This window comes from Macrobrachium rosenbergii, chromosome 12 (assembly GCF_040412425.1).
Source record: "Macrobrachium rosenbergii isolate ZJJX-2024 chromosome 12, ASM4041242v1, whole genome shotgun sequence".
Taxonomy (NCBI): domain Eukaryota; kingdom Metazoa; phylum Arthropoda; class Malacostraca; order Decapoda; family Palaemonidae; genus Macrobrachium; species Macrobrachium rosenbergii.
The window spans coordinates 116,857,358-116,871,995 of NC_089752.1; the positions used below are offsets into that span (position 1 = coordinate 116,857,358).

A 14,638-nucleotide genomic window follows, 5' to 3' on the forward strand; every position below is an offset into this window, starting at 1 on the left:
GGTTCTGACTCCGTAGGGGGCTACTGCCGTCATTGCACCTCTTTGCAGTTTGCCTTGGGCCCCTATAGCTGCGGCGACCCCCTTCGTTCCTTTTGCTGTGCCTCCTTTCATATTCTCTTTCTTCCATCTTACTCTCCTTAACCCTCTCCTGCGAATTTTCTTCCTGTTACACCTTTCAAATCTTTTCACTGTCAATTTCCGTTTCAGCGCTGAATGACCTCATAGGTGCCAGTGCTTGGTCTTTGGCCTAAATTCTACATTAAGTTAGAGAGAGAGAGAGAGAGAGAGAGAGAGAGAGAGAGAGAAGATATAATACTTTCGCAACTGAAACTTACGCTGCAAACCTCCATCTTTCTTGAAGCTTTCCGAACGCCTGCTGGGGGAATGTTTTCAGACGTCGGGAAGTCCTTAGGCCTACTCTGCCCTCCTTATCTCCTTCTTAAAAGGGAAGGACAGTGAAAACCTTTCAGAACTATTCCCTTTTACATAAAACATCTTAGAAGTACTATTCTTAGCCTGGTGACTCGCATTATGATATTTTTTATATTTTCTTATGATAGAATAGTGTTCAGGAAGGCTCTTAAGGACCTGTGGTATAATTCTGGTTGAAGAATAGAACAACAAAAGCTCTGCTTGTATGGGTTGGGACTGGGGAGGGGAGAGTGAGATTAGGTTATTGGAATATATATATATATATATATATATATATATATATATATATATATATATATATATATATATATATATATATATATATATATATACATACACACACACACACACACACACACGGGGTCAAATTATTGGAGCTATCTGTAGGCTGAAGAACACACAGCAACGAAGCGTACAGAGTTTATTAAATATATTTACAGTTTTTGGATATAAAAGACATGTCTCGAAAGTTAAAAGTTCCAAGCTGCATGTAAATACATTTGGAAGAATGATGTGGAAAGGCCTAAGACAACCAAAGCTTTTGAAACTGTATCATCATCTTAACATTTAGCTGACAAAGTTCAGGAAGGTTTCTTGTGGAGCAAGGTCTAGAGAACGACGTGACGTCACGCGGTACACTCGCCAACAACAAATCCTCGCTCTGCCAGCGTTGGGTATACCTTGTGTTCTCTAGACCTTGCTGTGGAGTATCATGTAACAGAGGCACTATGGAGGGCAATCCTTTCAACAAGGAAACTGCCGCAGCTACATAGGATTCGTGATTCTCGTTCACCTGAGAGCTATTTAACCAGCAGTTCTCGACTAATAAAATGAAATCTACCCAAACTCTATTATATCTAGGCACTACAACTCCGGTCCAAAGATGTTCCCTTACAGACTAACTCATTAAACTTAACACACTGAATGGCACCAATACTGATGATGCAGAAGAGCTCAAGTTTTTCTTGTGGTCTTCATATAATGCAAAATAAATAGTAAGCTACCTACAAAAATAACGCTAAAGAATAACTATTTCAGCAACTATGATACAGTTATGTTTCAAAGGCAGTATGAGATGAGAGAGAAACATTTTACAGGCGAAGAAAAAGTGAAGGTGTGAAGTGGAAATGTTCTGGGGAACAATGTCCTTACCGCTTCTGTCCCTGGGGAACCAAGTGAAGGTTCTGTAGTGCAGAAAAGGATATACGTCGTTGCTGAACCACAATGGAGCATATAAAAAAAGGAAAATACAAAATACTGTGAAGCGATAAAATACTGATAGAATGACACAATCATGGCACTGAGAAAGGTATCCAGCCCCGCGAAACGCGAAATTTGAATCATTTGCGAAGAATGTTAAAAGTACGAAATTAAAGGAGAAGGTGTCCCAGAAAAATTTGGCCTTGGACTGAATGACTCTGAAGGTGCAAGTAATTCATCTGTACATCTTAACAGGCAGTTGCCAAAGTAAGTCTGGGCGTATATGTTCAGTTGAACTACACTTCTCTTTCACGGTTGAAAATGTAAACATTTGGAATTTCCATAATTTTCTGAGCAAAAAGAACCCTTCAAAAATGCATATGTAGTGTAAACCCCTGAAATACTTTGAAAATTATATTTCTAAGATCATTTTTATGGGGTTGATAAAATGCATTTTGACTCTGGATCGCTGGATAACCATTTTTAATTTCGTGTGGGATCTTTGTGAGGTGAAAAAGCACAAAGACTGTGAAAGTGTCGTCTGACTTCAAAGAAAATAACGAGATGAAACACATGAAGAGAAGTACAGGAATAAATGGTCCCAATGTTTCGTTAAGGTTACTTATGAGACACGTGTACTAAGGTATTCATTACTTATAGGGCCACGTTTGCTAAGGTATTTGTCACTTACAGGGCCACGTGTACTAACATATTCGTTACTTATAGGGCCACATGTACTAAGGTATTCATTACTTCTAGGGCCACGTGTACTAAGGTATTTGTCACTTATAGGGCCACGTGTACTAAGGTATTTGTCACTTATAGGGCCATGTGTACTAAAGTATTTGTTACTTACAGGGCCATGTGTACTAAGGTATTCACTACTTATAGGGCCACATGTACTAAGGTATTTGTTACTTATAGGGCCATGTGTACTAAGGTATTTGTTACTTATAGGGCCACGTGTACTAGGTATTTGTAACTTATAGGGCCACGTGTACTGAGGTATTCATTACTTACTGGGCCATGTGTACTAAGGTATTTGTTACTTATAGGGCCACATGTCCTAAGGTATTCACTACTTACAGGGCCATGTGTACTAAGGTATTCACTACTTATAGGGCCACGTGTCCTACTGTATTCGTTACTTATAGGGCCACATGTACTAAGGTATTTGTTACTTACAGGGCCATGTGTACTAAGGTATTCACTACTTATAGGGCCACGTGTACTAAGGTATTCACTACTTATAAGGCCACGTGTCCTAAGGTATTCACTACTTATAGGGCCACATGTCCTAAGGTATTTGTTACTTATAGGGCCACATGTACTAAGGTATTCGTTACTTATAGGACCACGTGTACTAAGGTATTCGTTACTTATAGGGCCACATGTACTAAGGTATTTGTTACTTATAGGGCACGTGTACTGAGGTATTCGTTACTTATAGGGCCACATGTACCAAGTCATTCAAAAATGGTTTTCAGAATGGATTTGGTTGTAAACACTTCATAATGGCTGTAATCTTAGCAGGATGACAATCCTTCTAAGCGGTAAGGACACTTAACAAGCCCATGATATGAATTAAAAAAGGGCGGAAGGAGTAGAAATACAGAAGTGGAAATCTGACAGAAGAATGAAAGAGAGGAACAATGAGAATTAAAAAAAAAATTTGGTGAATGTAACTACCCTTTCATAGGAGGCGATGAGTTGATATTTTTTTTTATTTTGCGATGATTTTTGAACAATTTTGATTTCTAATTCACTCTTAGATGTAAAAAAAAAAAAAAAAAAATTGAACATCTTTTGGGGCAAATTCCGAAACGTTCATCTTGAAAATTAATTTTGTGGTAAATGAGAACAGAGAGAGAGAGAGAGAGAGAGACAGAGAGAGAGAGAGAGAGAGAGAGAGAGAGAGTAACATTTGAGTCTCTATAAGATTTAGCTCAGCAATTTAAGGAGATAATCATAGCAAAAAAGTAAGAATGGGATTCTATGGATATTTACATTAAAATAAAAATACTATGGACTTAGTCTACAAAAAAAAAAAAAGACAATGCATTGTACTTATATCTTAAATATAACCTTTTCACACTTAACGCTAAAAAAAAACAAGTACATGTCTTTAAAAAAACATGACCACTGGACTTTTTTTCCGCTCTCTTCTTCTTATGTACAATAAACATCTCCGTGAAAAGGAAAAAAAAAAAAACTGTTTTTATCATGACAATAATCATTATGCTTAAGACTATAACTTTTGGTATAAAGTAGTAGTTTTGACTTAGGAGTCGAATGGGCATATATACCTGACTTGTAAATTTTTGTATATATATATATATACATATATATGTATATTATATATATATATATATATATATATATATATATATATATATATATATATATATATACATATATACACACACAGGTTACATATAAATGGGTGCATTTTTTTGTATAGATACATACATGGAACATACGCACATTCATGCAGATGGGCGTACGCGCGCGCAAACTGGCAGAATATACCTGACATTCTCCTGTGTACTCTCGCTTACCTAACAATGCCCCTTTGCGATAAGGTGCGGGCAGAATTAAAATGGCGCCAAACCTTCAGCTCCACTATTGCTTGCGATTGGAAGGAATAGCTCATAATCCGAAGAAAGGAAAATGGAAGGAGAAACGTCAGTGAAATGTCTCCATCTGGAGTGATTTTATACGCCGAATAATCTGGCTGTTGCTAGTGGGACTAGGCATTGCGTTGCGATTGGTTGATTGGAAGGGGGAGTTTGTGTGTGTCAATTCTTGTATGTATACTTTTAAAAGTATACATAATCAACCCCGCCACAAATTCAGTCAGATGAGTAGGAAAATTCAACAGCAATAATTAACAGGATAACGATTGCAAAGCCTTTCTGTGATTGTCTATAGCGATCTGAATTTATATCTGTGGATATCACGAATGGCGGGAAAGTGACACTTCGATCACTAAGAAGCCTCGTCATTTTCTGAAAAGGTTCACAAATGGCACAAGCAGGGTGGTTCCTTGGCCAGAAAATCCCAATATCTGAAAGACTCAATGAATGGTGGGTAATGTGTAGCCATATGTGAATAGTACGTTAAGGAAAACCAAAGTTAACTTATAAATATTCACCTTAAAAAGATTGTTGTCGATAGCTTCAAAGATCTCTCAACTTCCTCCCATTTTGTGGATGAGGTTTCCACTGAAAGCCGTCATTCCGAATGGGAAATACCTGAAGAAGCTCTTGGTTCCCTGATGGGATTCGAACCCACGATCAACAGAAAGAGTGAGGTGCACATTAGCCTAACCTGTTGCGAAGTTCAAGAGTTTCTTTCAGCTCAAAACCTACATACGTACGTTGAATTTAGATGCGTTTTCCTAGAGCCAAAATAGACCTAACCTCACTACATGCAATATGAACTCCTGAAGCTCAAGCGAAGATGCAAGGCATTGCCAACCTAATACAATTCTCCCTGTATTTTGATAATTTACTTACATTTTTATGTATTTACTAATTCGTTAATTTATCTGTTTTTCTAATAACTGATCTCATCTTTCTGTACTGTCCATTATTCTTTTGAATGGACACCTTATTCTTTGGAAGCTTGAATTTCAAGTCAGTGGCCCCTTTGGTGGGCTTGTTCCATATGAATAGGGTTCACCCTCTGAATAATAATAATAATAATAATAATAATAATAATAATAATAATAATAATAATAATAATAATAATAATAATAATAATAATAATAATAATAATACGTTGTCTTTAGGTTTTCTCATAGGCTGAAAAATGATAATATCCACTGGTCACAGTCACTAGAAAAATCTACCTTTAAAAGTCAAAATGGCGTATTTAAGAAACTTGGGTGAATCACACCAGCAAATGAATGCAGTCATAACTGAAATGGGAACAGGATAATTGATCGCAAAGAGAACCCACCCTTGGGAACGTCACTGAGGAGAAACTTCGAGGGCACCAACTCCCAGAGACAGGCGAACGACAAAGTGTACTGAGGTAAGAGGCTAGAAGTTTGGAACACCTCCCTGAAAATAGCGGAAGGTATGGAAAGTCTTCTAAACTATTAAAAAAATAAACTAGGATGATGGGGAAAAGTGTTACAGGTACTCTGAAAGGAGCTGAGAGCAAAAATCAACACTGGAAAGCTCCTTTCCTTTAGAAAACTGCGACGTCGACTTCTAGTACCACTGAAAAACTGAAGACAATTTGACACAATTCCCGTGAAGAATGTTAAACACAGTGTGCAACAAGAGTGGCAACGGGAGATTCTGTCGAACATTGCATGAATTTTATTCATTATCTACAAAAGTAAGAATTTACTAAAACGCAATGATCGCACATTATCCACAGGAATTGATGCCAGTCATCAAATCGGCATGAAGAACTTACTGTTAAAAGATATAACAATTGCTTAGTCATTTATACAGTCATGTGGTAACAATACTGGAGGTTTCACTTCCTATGGCTAACAATGTACAATTAATGACTCTACTTGATCGAGATTTATTCTATCTTTTTATTCAAAAGCACCTGTAAAATAAGGCGTTCTCCATTGACATATGATGAGTGAACAGAATGCAACTGGCCTCATTGGCTTGACTTCATCAGTCCACAAAATTCTGCCATGAATTCTGTGCAAACTGAATTAGCTATGTAACAAACATGATGTAGACGTGAGCCTACGATACTCTGTGAGTCTAGGAAACTCTGCTTATATAATCTTTCGGTGCTCAGTTAGCAGGAGCCAGCGGTCTCCAAGGTAAAGCTGTTTTCAGAGATGTGAGGCAGCAGTAGGAATATGTAATATGAATATGGCCACTTTGAATTCAATGAGTTTTACAAGACTACCTGCCAAAGTCATTTCCAAAAAAGTCCAACAGGGAAGAATTCGCCTGAAAGCCAGTGAATGTTCAGTGTCGTCATCACGGTCCACCCAAGAAGCATTTCAGACCATATCTTGGAAACATCTGTATTTTCCATAAGAAGACCGTTTTCATTCTCTCGTTGGAGTTCACTAAGGCATAAGAAGACTCTTTTCTCGTTGGAGTTCACTGCAGGAGTAGCCAGAGCCATCTCAGATTTCGGGCGAAGGGCTAGACAGGACGGGGCTTGTCACTTGACCGGTGGAGGCGTGGTACTGGAAATCCGTTATGAAAGTTCGGGAGGAGTTGCTCTTGGAATGGGAGTTAGAGGTACGTCCGGATCTCTTGCTCCGACTAAAACAAAATAAACTATTATATGCCTTCCGATACTGGCGGTTGGTGACGGCGTACACGAAGGGGTTGACCACTGAGGAAGCCCAAGCCAGTACGGAGGCCAGCACGTGCAGGGATGGGACGGCGACCTGCGGAGTAGACGGAGGCAGTGAGCTTAGAATTATTCACCCTTTAGACCTAACAATGACCTAACATACATGTCTACTGAAACCTTTGAAGTATTATAAGCATGTTACAGAATACAGAATAGAATATAGGATTTAGGCCAAAGATCATTCGATGCTGGAACGGAAATTGACAGTAAAAAGGTTTGAAAGGTGTAACAGAAGAAAAACCTCGCAGTTGTACCATGAATCAGCTGTTAGAAGAGCGTCGAAATAAGCGTGTTGTGTAGATGTAATTTTCTAGAGAGGTTTCCCTCTATTGTCCTTCTAGTATTTGATTGTAAAGTACCGATGTTATCCGTATTATTGAAAGTAGACAACATAAAAATTAAGGTTTTAGTTACAACTGAAAAATACTTTGGAAGTGTAGATCATCACAGGGCTTCAGATTTATGGTAATCGTATTTTAATTTTAGAAAAAATAATTTACTGTTAGACTGGAGCACATGACGCATATATTTCTTTTGATATCTCGAGTTTACCCAAAATTATGATTGAAATAAAACGGGCAAATAATGGGACTTTCTCTTCTTACATTTCAGAGAACTTCCAGCTGTAAGGGAAAAAGACCGCTCTGCTCATATATATTTTGTATGAAGCTCCACGGTATTTGAAGACAAGTTAAACCCACGAAAATCAAATCAAGGAGGAAAGGTGTATTGAGAAACCTTTTGTTTGAAGTAATCTTTCCAAAAAAAAAAAAACGTCAAAAATAGCATAAAAACGAATAAAGTCATCCCATGATTTGCAAAGGACCAAGAGACTACATTCTGTAATCTAAGAAGGTTAATTTTAGATGAAACTGGCTTTTGCCAGCAAGGTCCCTTGCGTTATGGCAGCTATAGGACTAGTAAGGTAAGAAAGGGTTTAAAAAAAGTCAGGTGTGGATCCCTAGACTCAAGCCAAGCAATCGAGACCCAAGAAGAGAATAAATGGAAAGAAAATGTGACAGAACTAAATTCAAAAGCCTCATAAACTGGAAACTCTCGACTCACATCATCATCGGCAACATTGACGATCATGAGAGGCAGGAAGGAGACCAGGAAACACAGAAAGATGGTCAGCATCATCCGAGTGAGTCTCATGTCCTCTTTCCTGGCCATCTGGGCGCCGTAGCTCGACCCTGTGGGACTTTTGCTCGCTCCTGTAGGGGACGTCGCAGCGCTGTGAGCTGCCAAGTTCCTGCGAGACTGACGTACCTGGAGGGGATATCCATTTTAGTGAACCAAGTCTGCAGGTAAATTTTTATGGCTCTACCCCATGTAGGCCTACGTAACTTTGACTTCATGCTGGATTTCTAAATATATGAATTACTTTGTCCTTTTGATATTATCAATAAGGAAAATGGTTTAAATGCTTCCTATTACACTCACAAGGCATTAGGGCGCACCTCTCTAAAATGTACAAAAGCTACGAACTAGCTTCCAGGCTATTTTCCAGACCCTTTAGGGGGTTTCTTTTTAATATGTCTGCTACTCAGTTATTCAAACTTATGTTCTTCACCTCCTTCCCACATCAGTTATGTAAGTACTTACCTAACTACTCTTTTTTTTCTGAAATCTCAGACTTCCATAATGCGCTTTTTCCACAGGTGATTAATCCATTTACAGACCTTGCGTTTTCGCTATTTATAACTTCAACACTTTGTAACCCGTTCATCTTATTTATTTTCCTCATAGATACATCATTTGAACCAGCCTACTCTTGATGAAGGTGACATGCTATTCCAAATAACAAAGATCTTTCCGTTCTGGAAGGCTTTGTTCTTTTGCTCTTGAAAGCTCAAACCTGTCGATCATTCCTTCATTCTGTCACTTATATTTATGTCACCTAGCATAACTCCTTCCCACTCAATTTCACAAATCAGAGTTTCCACACATTTTCTCATCTAGAGAAGTTGTACTAAGACATATTTGTTAATTTTTGGTAAAGGGAAGTCAACTTTGATCAAATTCTGCTTGTAATACTGTTAAAAATGTAAAATATTGTATATTATCTCTAATAAAAGATAAAAAAAAGAATATCCAGTGACAGTACAGAATGATACAATGATGATATAATCACCCTCCTGCCGTCAGTATAAACACAAAAGAACACAGAAGGTCAGTTATAAGTTATGTACTCAAGACGCACGAGCAGAAATAACCACTTCAAAAACTAACTGAACACGCAGAGGAAAATCTACCTTGTAGTAAATGGCCGAATAGCACCCGATGATTGCGATCATAGGCAGAAGGAATCCGAACAAAAAGAGGAACTTCTTCGGGGAGGATCCTTCCTTCTTCAGGATGGTGCAGGAGAAGGACGGAGGATCGAGTCCCAGGCGCCCCCACACTCCGAGGAGGGGCGGCATCATCATGCCGAAGGAGAAGAGCCATACCACCAGGATCATTATCATGATGTAAAGGCGGCTGTACACTCGGTCGTAAATGCCGTGGTGGGCGATGAGGATGTACCTGGAAGAATGGACGCGGTTAAAGTTCCCGTTTTCACTCTAGAATATAGAATTTAGGCCAAGCGCTGGGACCAGTGATAAGTCATTCAGCGCTTGCCGTTTTTACTCCAACTCTGTCAGCTGCCTTTACTCGAATAAACAGTCTGATGTACTATTAAATAAATTAAGGCTAAAGACGTTTAAATTGTAAAAAACAAGGGAATTCAGTGACAGTTTAAATGATGTAATAACAGTATGAAAGAGAAAGGGTATGAAATAAAACTATCAAGTTCAGCTCTGCACCTCACACGAATAGTGTGGTGTGCCCGCAACTGTGTTTGTGGAGACCAGACATTCAAATGATTCAGTATCATGGCGGCTGCTGCCTTCACACGCAAGGTTGGTATTTAATCAGTGACAGAAAATGAAATGCAAAGATGCATTCTGTTGCAGAAGCTCTCTCACCTGTTGACTGTTATGGCGACCATGTTGAGAACGGAGGCTGCAACATTGCCGTAGAAGAAGAACGGGAAGACGCTGCACAGTGTGTCTCCGAGAACCCAGGCTTCGTGAATGTATCTGCCGAAACATAGATTGCTTTAAGTGGTGCTGTTCACAAAATGGTATATAATTATCTTTTCCTCTACTACTACTACTACTACTACTACTACTACTACTACTACTACTACTACTACTACCGATGATACCATTACAGTTAAGCCCAAAACTATTTGATAAGTTAGGCGGGACTTGAATATAATTCAATGGTATTTTGTCGTTAACGGAGTGTTTCAATGTCCATTGCGATAAAGGTCTGATGGAAGTCAAATCTCATATTTATTTTTGCTTCCAACTAACCCTACTTTGAATTATCTCTATATCTTGACATTGCAGTCAATGAAAGCCTATGCAGATATAACGGGAGCACTTTGTAGAGATGGGAGAAGATATGACTTGGTGACTGTTGATATCACAAGATCTTATCAATCAAACTTTATTCTGTGTACAATATTATTGCATGAATATGAATATAACTTTATGATACTATAGGTATAACATTCGTAAACTGGAAAAATAACGTTTATTGATGCTGAATTCTAGAACAGAAGCATTAATAAGCGAACGATAGGCCTATTCGCCAGATATTTGGTTTTACTGGCTTTTTAAGCACACTTTCATTTCATATCACTCAGTGTTACTTGTAACATTTATTTTCTTCATTCTATTGAAGTATCATATCCGGGGCCTTACACTAAAAAAAAAAACCAAGTCTAAGCTAGCCGTTTATGCCGTACACATGTCATCAACACAGAAGGGATGACGGCGACTCAACGAAATTTCAAACTATTGCTCAATAAGTTATTTGGTAAAATACTCTTGAAATTGCCCCAGTCACTGAACTGTTATAGTGATTTGAATGCTCAGGAAAAAATCATACAAATATGCAGAGTATTCCGAAAAGAAAACCCCAATATCATTGCCAGGCATAACCTGAAATTTCCCGCCCTCCAATCAATGTTGAAATGGTTTTTCCTTTCACCTGCCCCAGACAGCTATTGCGAATATCACCCTACTCGTGCATTTTACATGCAAGAAATTATTAAAATACTTTTAATTCGCACTTGCATAGCCAGATGTCTGTTACCTACAATGAGGTTAAACTATTACTGAAAATCCATCGTTCGTTAGAATATAGAATTCAGGCCAAACGCTGCGACCAGTGAGGTCATTCAGCGCTGAAAGGGAAGTTCACAGTAAAAGGGTTTGAAAGGTGTAAGAGGTGGAAAATCTCGCAGCTGCACTATGTTACAGAGGCTGGACAGTAAGATGGAAGGGAGAGAATTTCAACGGAAGTGCAGTAAAAGGAATGAAAGAGGTTGCAGCCAGTGCCCGAAGGGACGCTGCAAAAACCCTTAAGTAATGCCTACACTGCATCTCGTGAGGTGCACTGACGACACTAGCCCCCTACGGTTCATCGTTCGTCAGTGTTTGATCTACGTAGACTATGTGATAAAAGCTCGTCTTTTGATAGGAAAGTGTGTTTTTTTGTATATACTGTATAAGCATTCAGATGTATTACTGGAAAAATAGTCTGCATCCCTGTCACAGTAAGCCTACAATATCGGAAACATTGGTTTCAGCCAATCTAGAGCAATAGCGATGCATATGCCAACCTACCCGAACCTACGTTGGTGAATAGGTAGATGGAATGAAATAGACAATAGTCCTATGAAGTTTGGATGTCTGGTGTAACGAGGAAGGATAGGTTTAGGAATAAGAGGGTCAAGAAAGGTGGTTGAACTTGAAATATCAAAGAAAATGCAGGAGAGGAGACATAGTAGGACGAATCCAGGTTAAAAAACAGTGACAGAAAAAAAGCCAGGAAAAAAGTCACATTAATCTTTCGTAGGCAGTGACCCCCAAGGGTTTTAACCCGGTATGTATCCACCTCTGCGGCATGTTTAGTACAAAGCCCGTTGGGGATTACCGTAAAAACACAAACAAAAGACTGTAAATATCATCAAGATAATGACCCCCAAGAAATATTTGTACATTTTTTCCCTGTGACTTTATTACCGGCCACCATAAATTAATGTGAGTTTTTTCCTAGCCAAAACTGACTTTTTTTTCTGTGACTTTTTTTAAACCAGCCACCGGTACGGACACCTAGGCAACTGAGAAGGGAGGAAGGAAGAATCATATTGGAAGGCATGCTAAGGAGATGGCCGCGCAGGGCAGAAGAAGAAGAGGAAGATCAAAGAAATATTGTAATTTCTTCCCAGTGACTTTATTACCGGCCACCATAAATTAATGTGACTTTTTTCCTAGCCAAAATTGTGACTTTTTTGACGGACACCTAGACTACTGGAAGAACCATATTGGAAGACATGTTATGCAGGTGGCCCCGCAGGGTAGAAGGAGACGAGGGAGACCAAGAGAGAGATGGAGAGATTGTGTGAAGGAAGAGTTGAGGGAGAAGGGACCACTGTAGCACCACAGGGACAGAAGGAAGCGGCTTATCCAAAAACGGCGACCCCGTATAGAAACGGGGTCAAGCTAAGAAGAAGAAGAAGAAGAAGTTTGGGAAGTCGCCACCAGAGCGGCGCTGCTTCCTCCGGAGGGTATCGCCATCAGTCACCCTTGAACCGCGTAAATTGAACAGGTGTTTCGTGCGTCCTGCTCTTTATTTTCGTCCATTATCTTCATAACTGCGCGTTACGCAGCCTTGTGCTTGCACAAGCGAACGCAGGAACTCTTCGGGAGAAAATGGAGTTACGTTAAACAGGTAAATAAAGCTTCCTGAATTTTATATAATAAATTTTTCTTGCCAGTCAGCAAAATGTCTCGTAAGCAGCAGATAGGCCTATACGCTTTCTCTCGTTCCCGTGTCGTTTGTTTCCAGCATTCCATTTCGGCACAGAAGCGCAGTGGCCGCTTCAGTTTTGAAATCAGAACATCATTACTCGTATATTTTACGTAATATAAAGTAAAAAAAGATCTTGAGCCATATTAAATACTGTATGATTCAAAGCAAGTAGGCCTATAGGCAACACAGTGGGAAGGACTCGGAAGAGAGAGAGAGAGAGAGAGAGAGAGAGAGAGAGAGAGAGAGAGAGATAAACAAATACTAGAGAGAGAGAGAGAGAGATAAACAAATGCTAGAGAGAGAGAGAGAGATAAACAAATGCTAGAGAGAGAGAGAGAGAGAGAGATAAACAAACAAATGCTAGAGAGAGAGAGAGAGAGAGATAAACAAAAAAATGCTAGAGAGAGAGAGAGAGAGATGACAGTTATCCCATTGTCCTCAAGCATTGTATTGTAGACTAGGCCTAGGTCTCGATTTTTATCCAACATTGATTAATTGCAGAAGTTCGGTATTTTTAATTTAAAAACATTAAGTAACACACCCTACCCCCTTTATATAAGTTAGTGCTCATAAAAAAATGCATAATATTTCCAGCTAGGCAGAGCTTTCCCTTACACTTAGGCCTATGAGCCTTCATTATCGTTCAAGCTTTGAAATAAAATCGACACACCTTAGAAAACGTGTCTAAATGCGCCTCCAGTTTAAAGATTTGTTCATTCCTTTATTGGGATTACCAAATACCTCATCAATGCTGATAAGTTTTGATGTATTTAGTAACGGGAAGGGAAATGCATTCTTGTACGTAGGCCTATGCTGATCTTACCTCACGTCAGCCTTTCCCCACGTACAATATCTATCAGTTTCAACAAATGGTAAACCGATGTCGAAGCCCGAGCTCGACGATGGTTATAGGGCTCCCTGGGTCGTCAGTTAACTGCTAAACGTCAGAAAAGGCAGAAATGTTTTTTTTAAAAAGCTGCTAAGAATGAGGTGTTCCTCTTATAGTTTCACTGGGGAAACTAAATTCATGGGACTGCATTTCGAATGTTCCGCTTGATAAGCCATTCTTAACTCAAATAGGATAAGTACTTTGATAACATGAAATTTTTCATTTTAAATCAATCACTTCGCAACATTTTATCCATCGCGATACACATGGGTACCATAAAATACTGTTGGCCTTGTCGATAATAAGTTCACCTAAAATTCTCCCGCCAGAATTTTAAAGTGCTGCTATTGCATTACTCTCCCCGGCCAGTGCACCTAGGCCTAACACCACTTCATTCTCATGACGTGATTTCTACTTTTTTTTTTTATGAGAAAGGCTATTAAAGAGATCAGTATGAAAGTAATGACAAGTATGGAACATTTAGCCTATAGAAAGGAATTTTGTAAATCCTGACCGTGTTAGGGATGTGTGTGTGTATGTGTGTTTTACTGCAGTTACGACCTAATGGCTTTTAACTTATAAAGAATGGTTTATGCATGACAAGACAACTGAAACGTGTATGTTAGACATTTGTAGTACGGAGAGGATATACAATTCTAAGAAATCGCACCAAACGTTCGCGCAAGACTTGGGTGTAGTACTATTTCCTGTTTTATAGGTCGTCAGTTATGGATTGCTTTTAACAGTCACTGTCAACTAAATATTCTGCTGTCGAGTCTTTTGGCATGTTTGCAGTAGCTTCTGACGTTTCAAGCGTAATTTATACTGCCTATAGACATTATCTGTTAACTAATATATTAAATTATCAATCTCATAAAGTAGTTCGAAGTTTAC

The 14,638-nt window shown here is 38.9% G+C and overlaps 2 protein-coding genes across 4 annotated transcripts in view; one reads left to right on the top strand and one right to left on the bottom strand.

Annotated features, from left to right (window-relative positions):
- Positions 1-839: 839 nt before the first annotated feature.
- Positions 840-14,638, bottom strand: part of LOC136843948 (protein trapped in endoderm-1-like) — a 97,775-nt gene continuing 83,976 nt past the window's right edge. The window contains exons 3-6 of the mRNA XM_067112934.1: positions 9,954-10,067; positions 9,240-9,510; positions 8,050-8,253; positions 840-7,018 (exon numbers count right to left, since the gene is read on the bottom strand). Coding sequence (XP_066969035.1) covers positions 6,749-7,018; positions 8,050-8,253; positions 9,240-9,510; positions 9,954-10,067 — 859 coding nt within the window. The 3' untranslated portion in view covers positions 840-6,748. The remainder of the gene's footprint in view (positions 7,019-8,049; positions 8,254-9,239; positions 9,511-9,953; positions 10,068-14,638) is intronic.
- Positions 12,627-14,638, top strand: part of LOC136843949 (serine/arginine-rich splicing factor 3-like) — a 180,670-nt gene continuing 178,658 nt past the window's right edge. The window contains exon 1 of one of the 3 annotated variants that reach the window (XM_067112945.1): positions 12,627-12,774. The gene's annotated coding sequence lies outside the window, so the exon portion shown is untranslated. The remainder of the gene's footprint in view (positions 12,775-14,638) is intronic. The other 2 variants (XM_067112940.1, XM_067112939.1) reach the window with 2 other exon arrangements.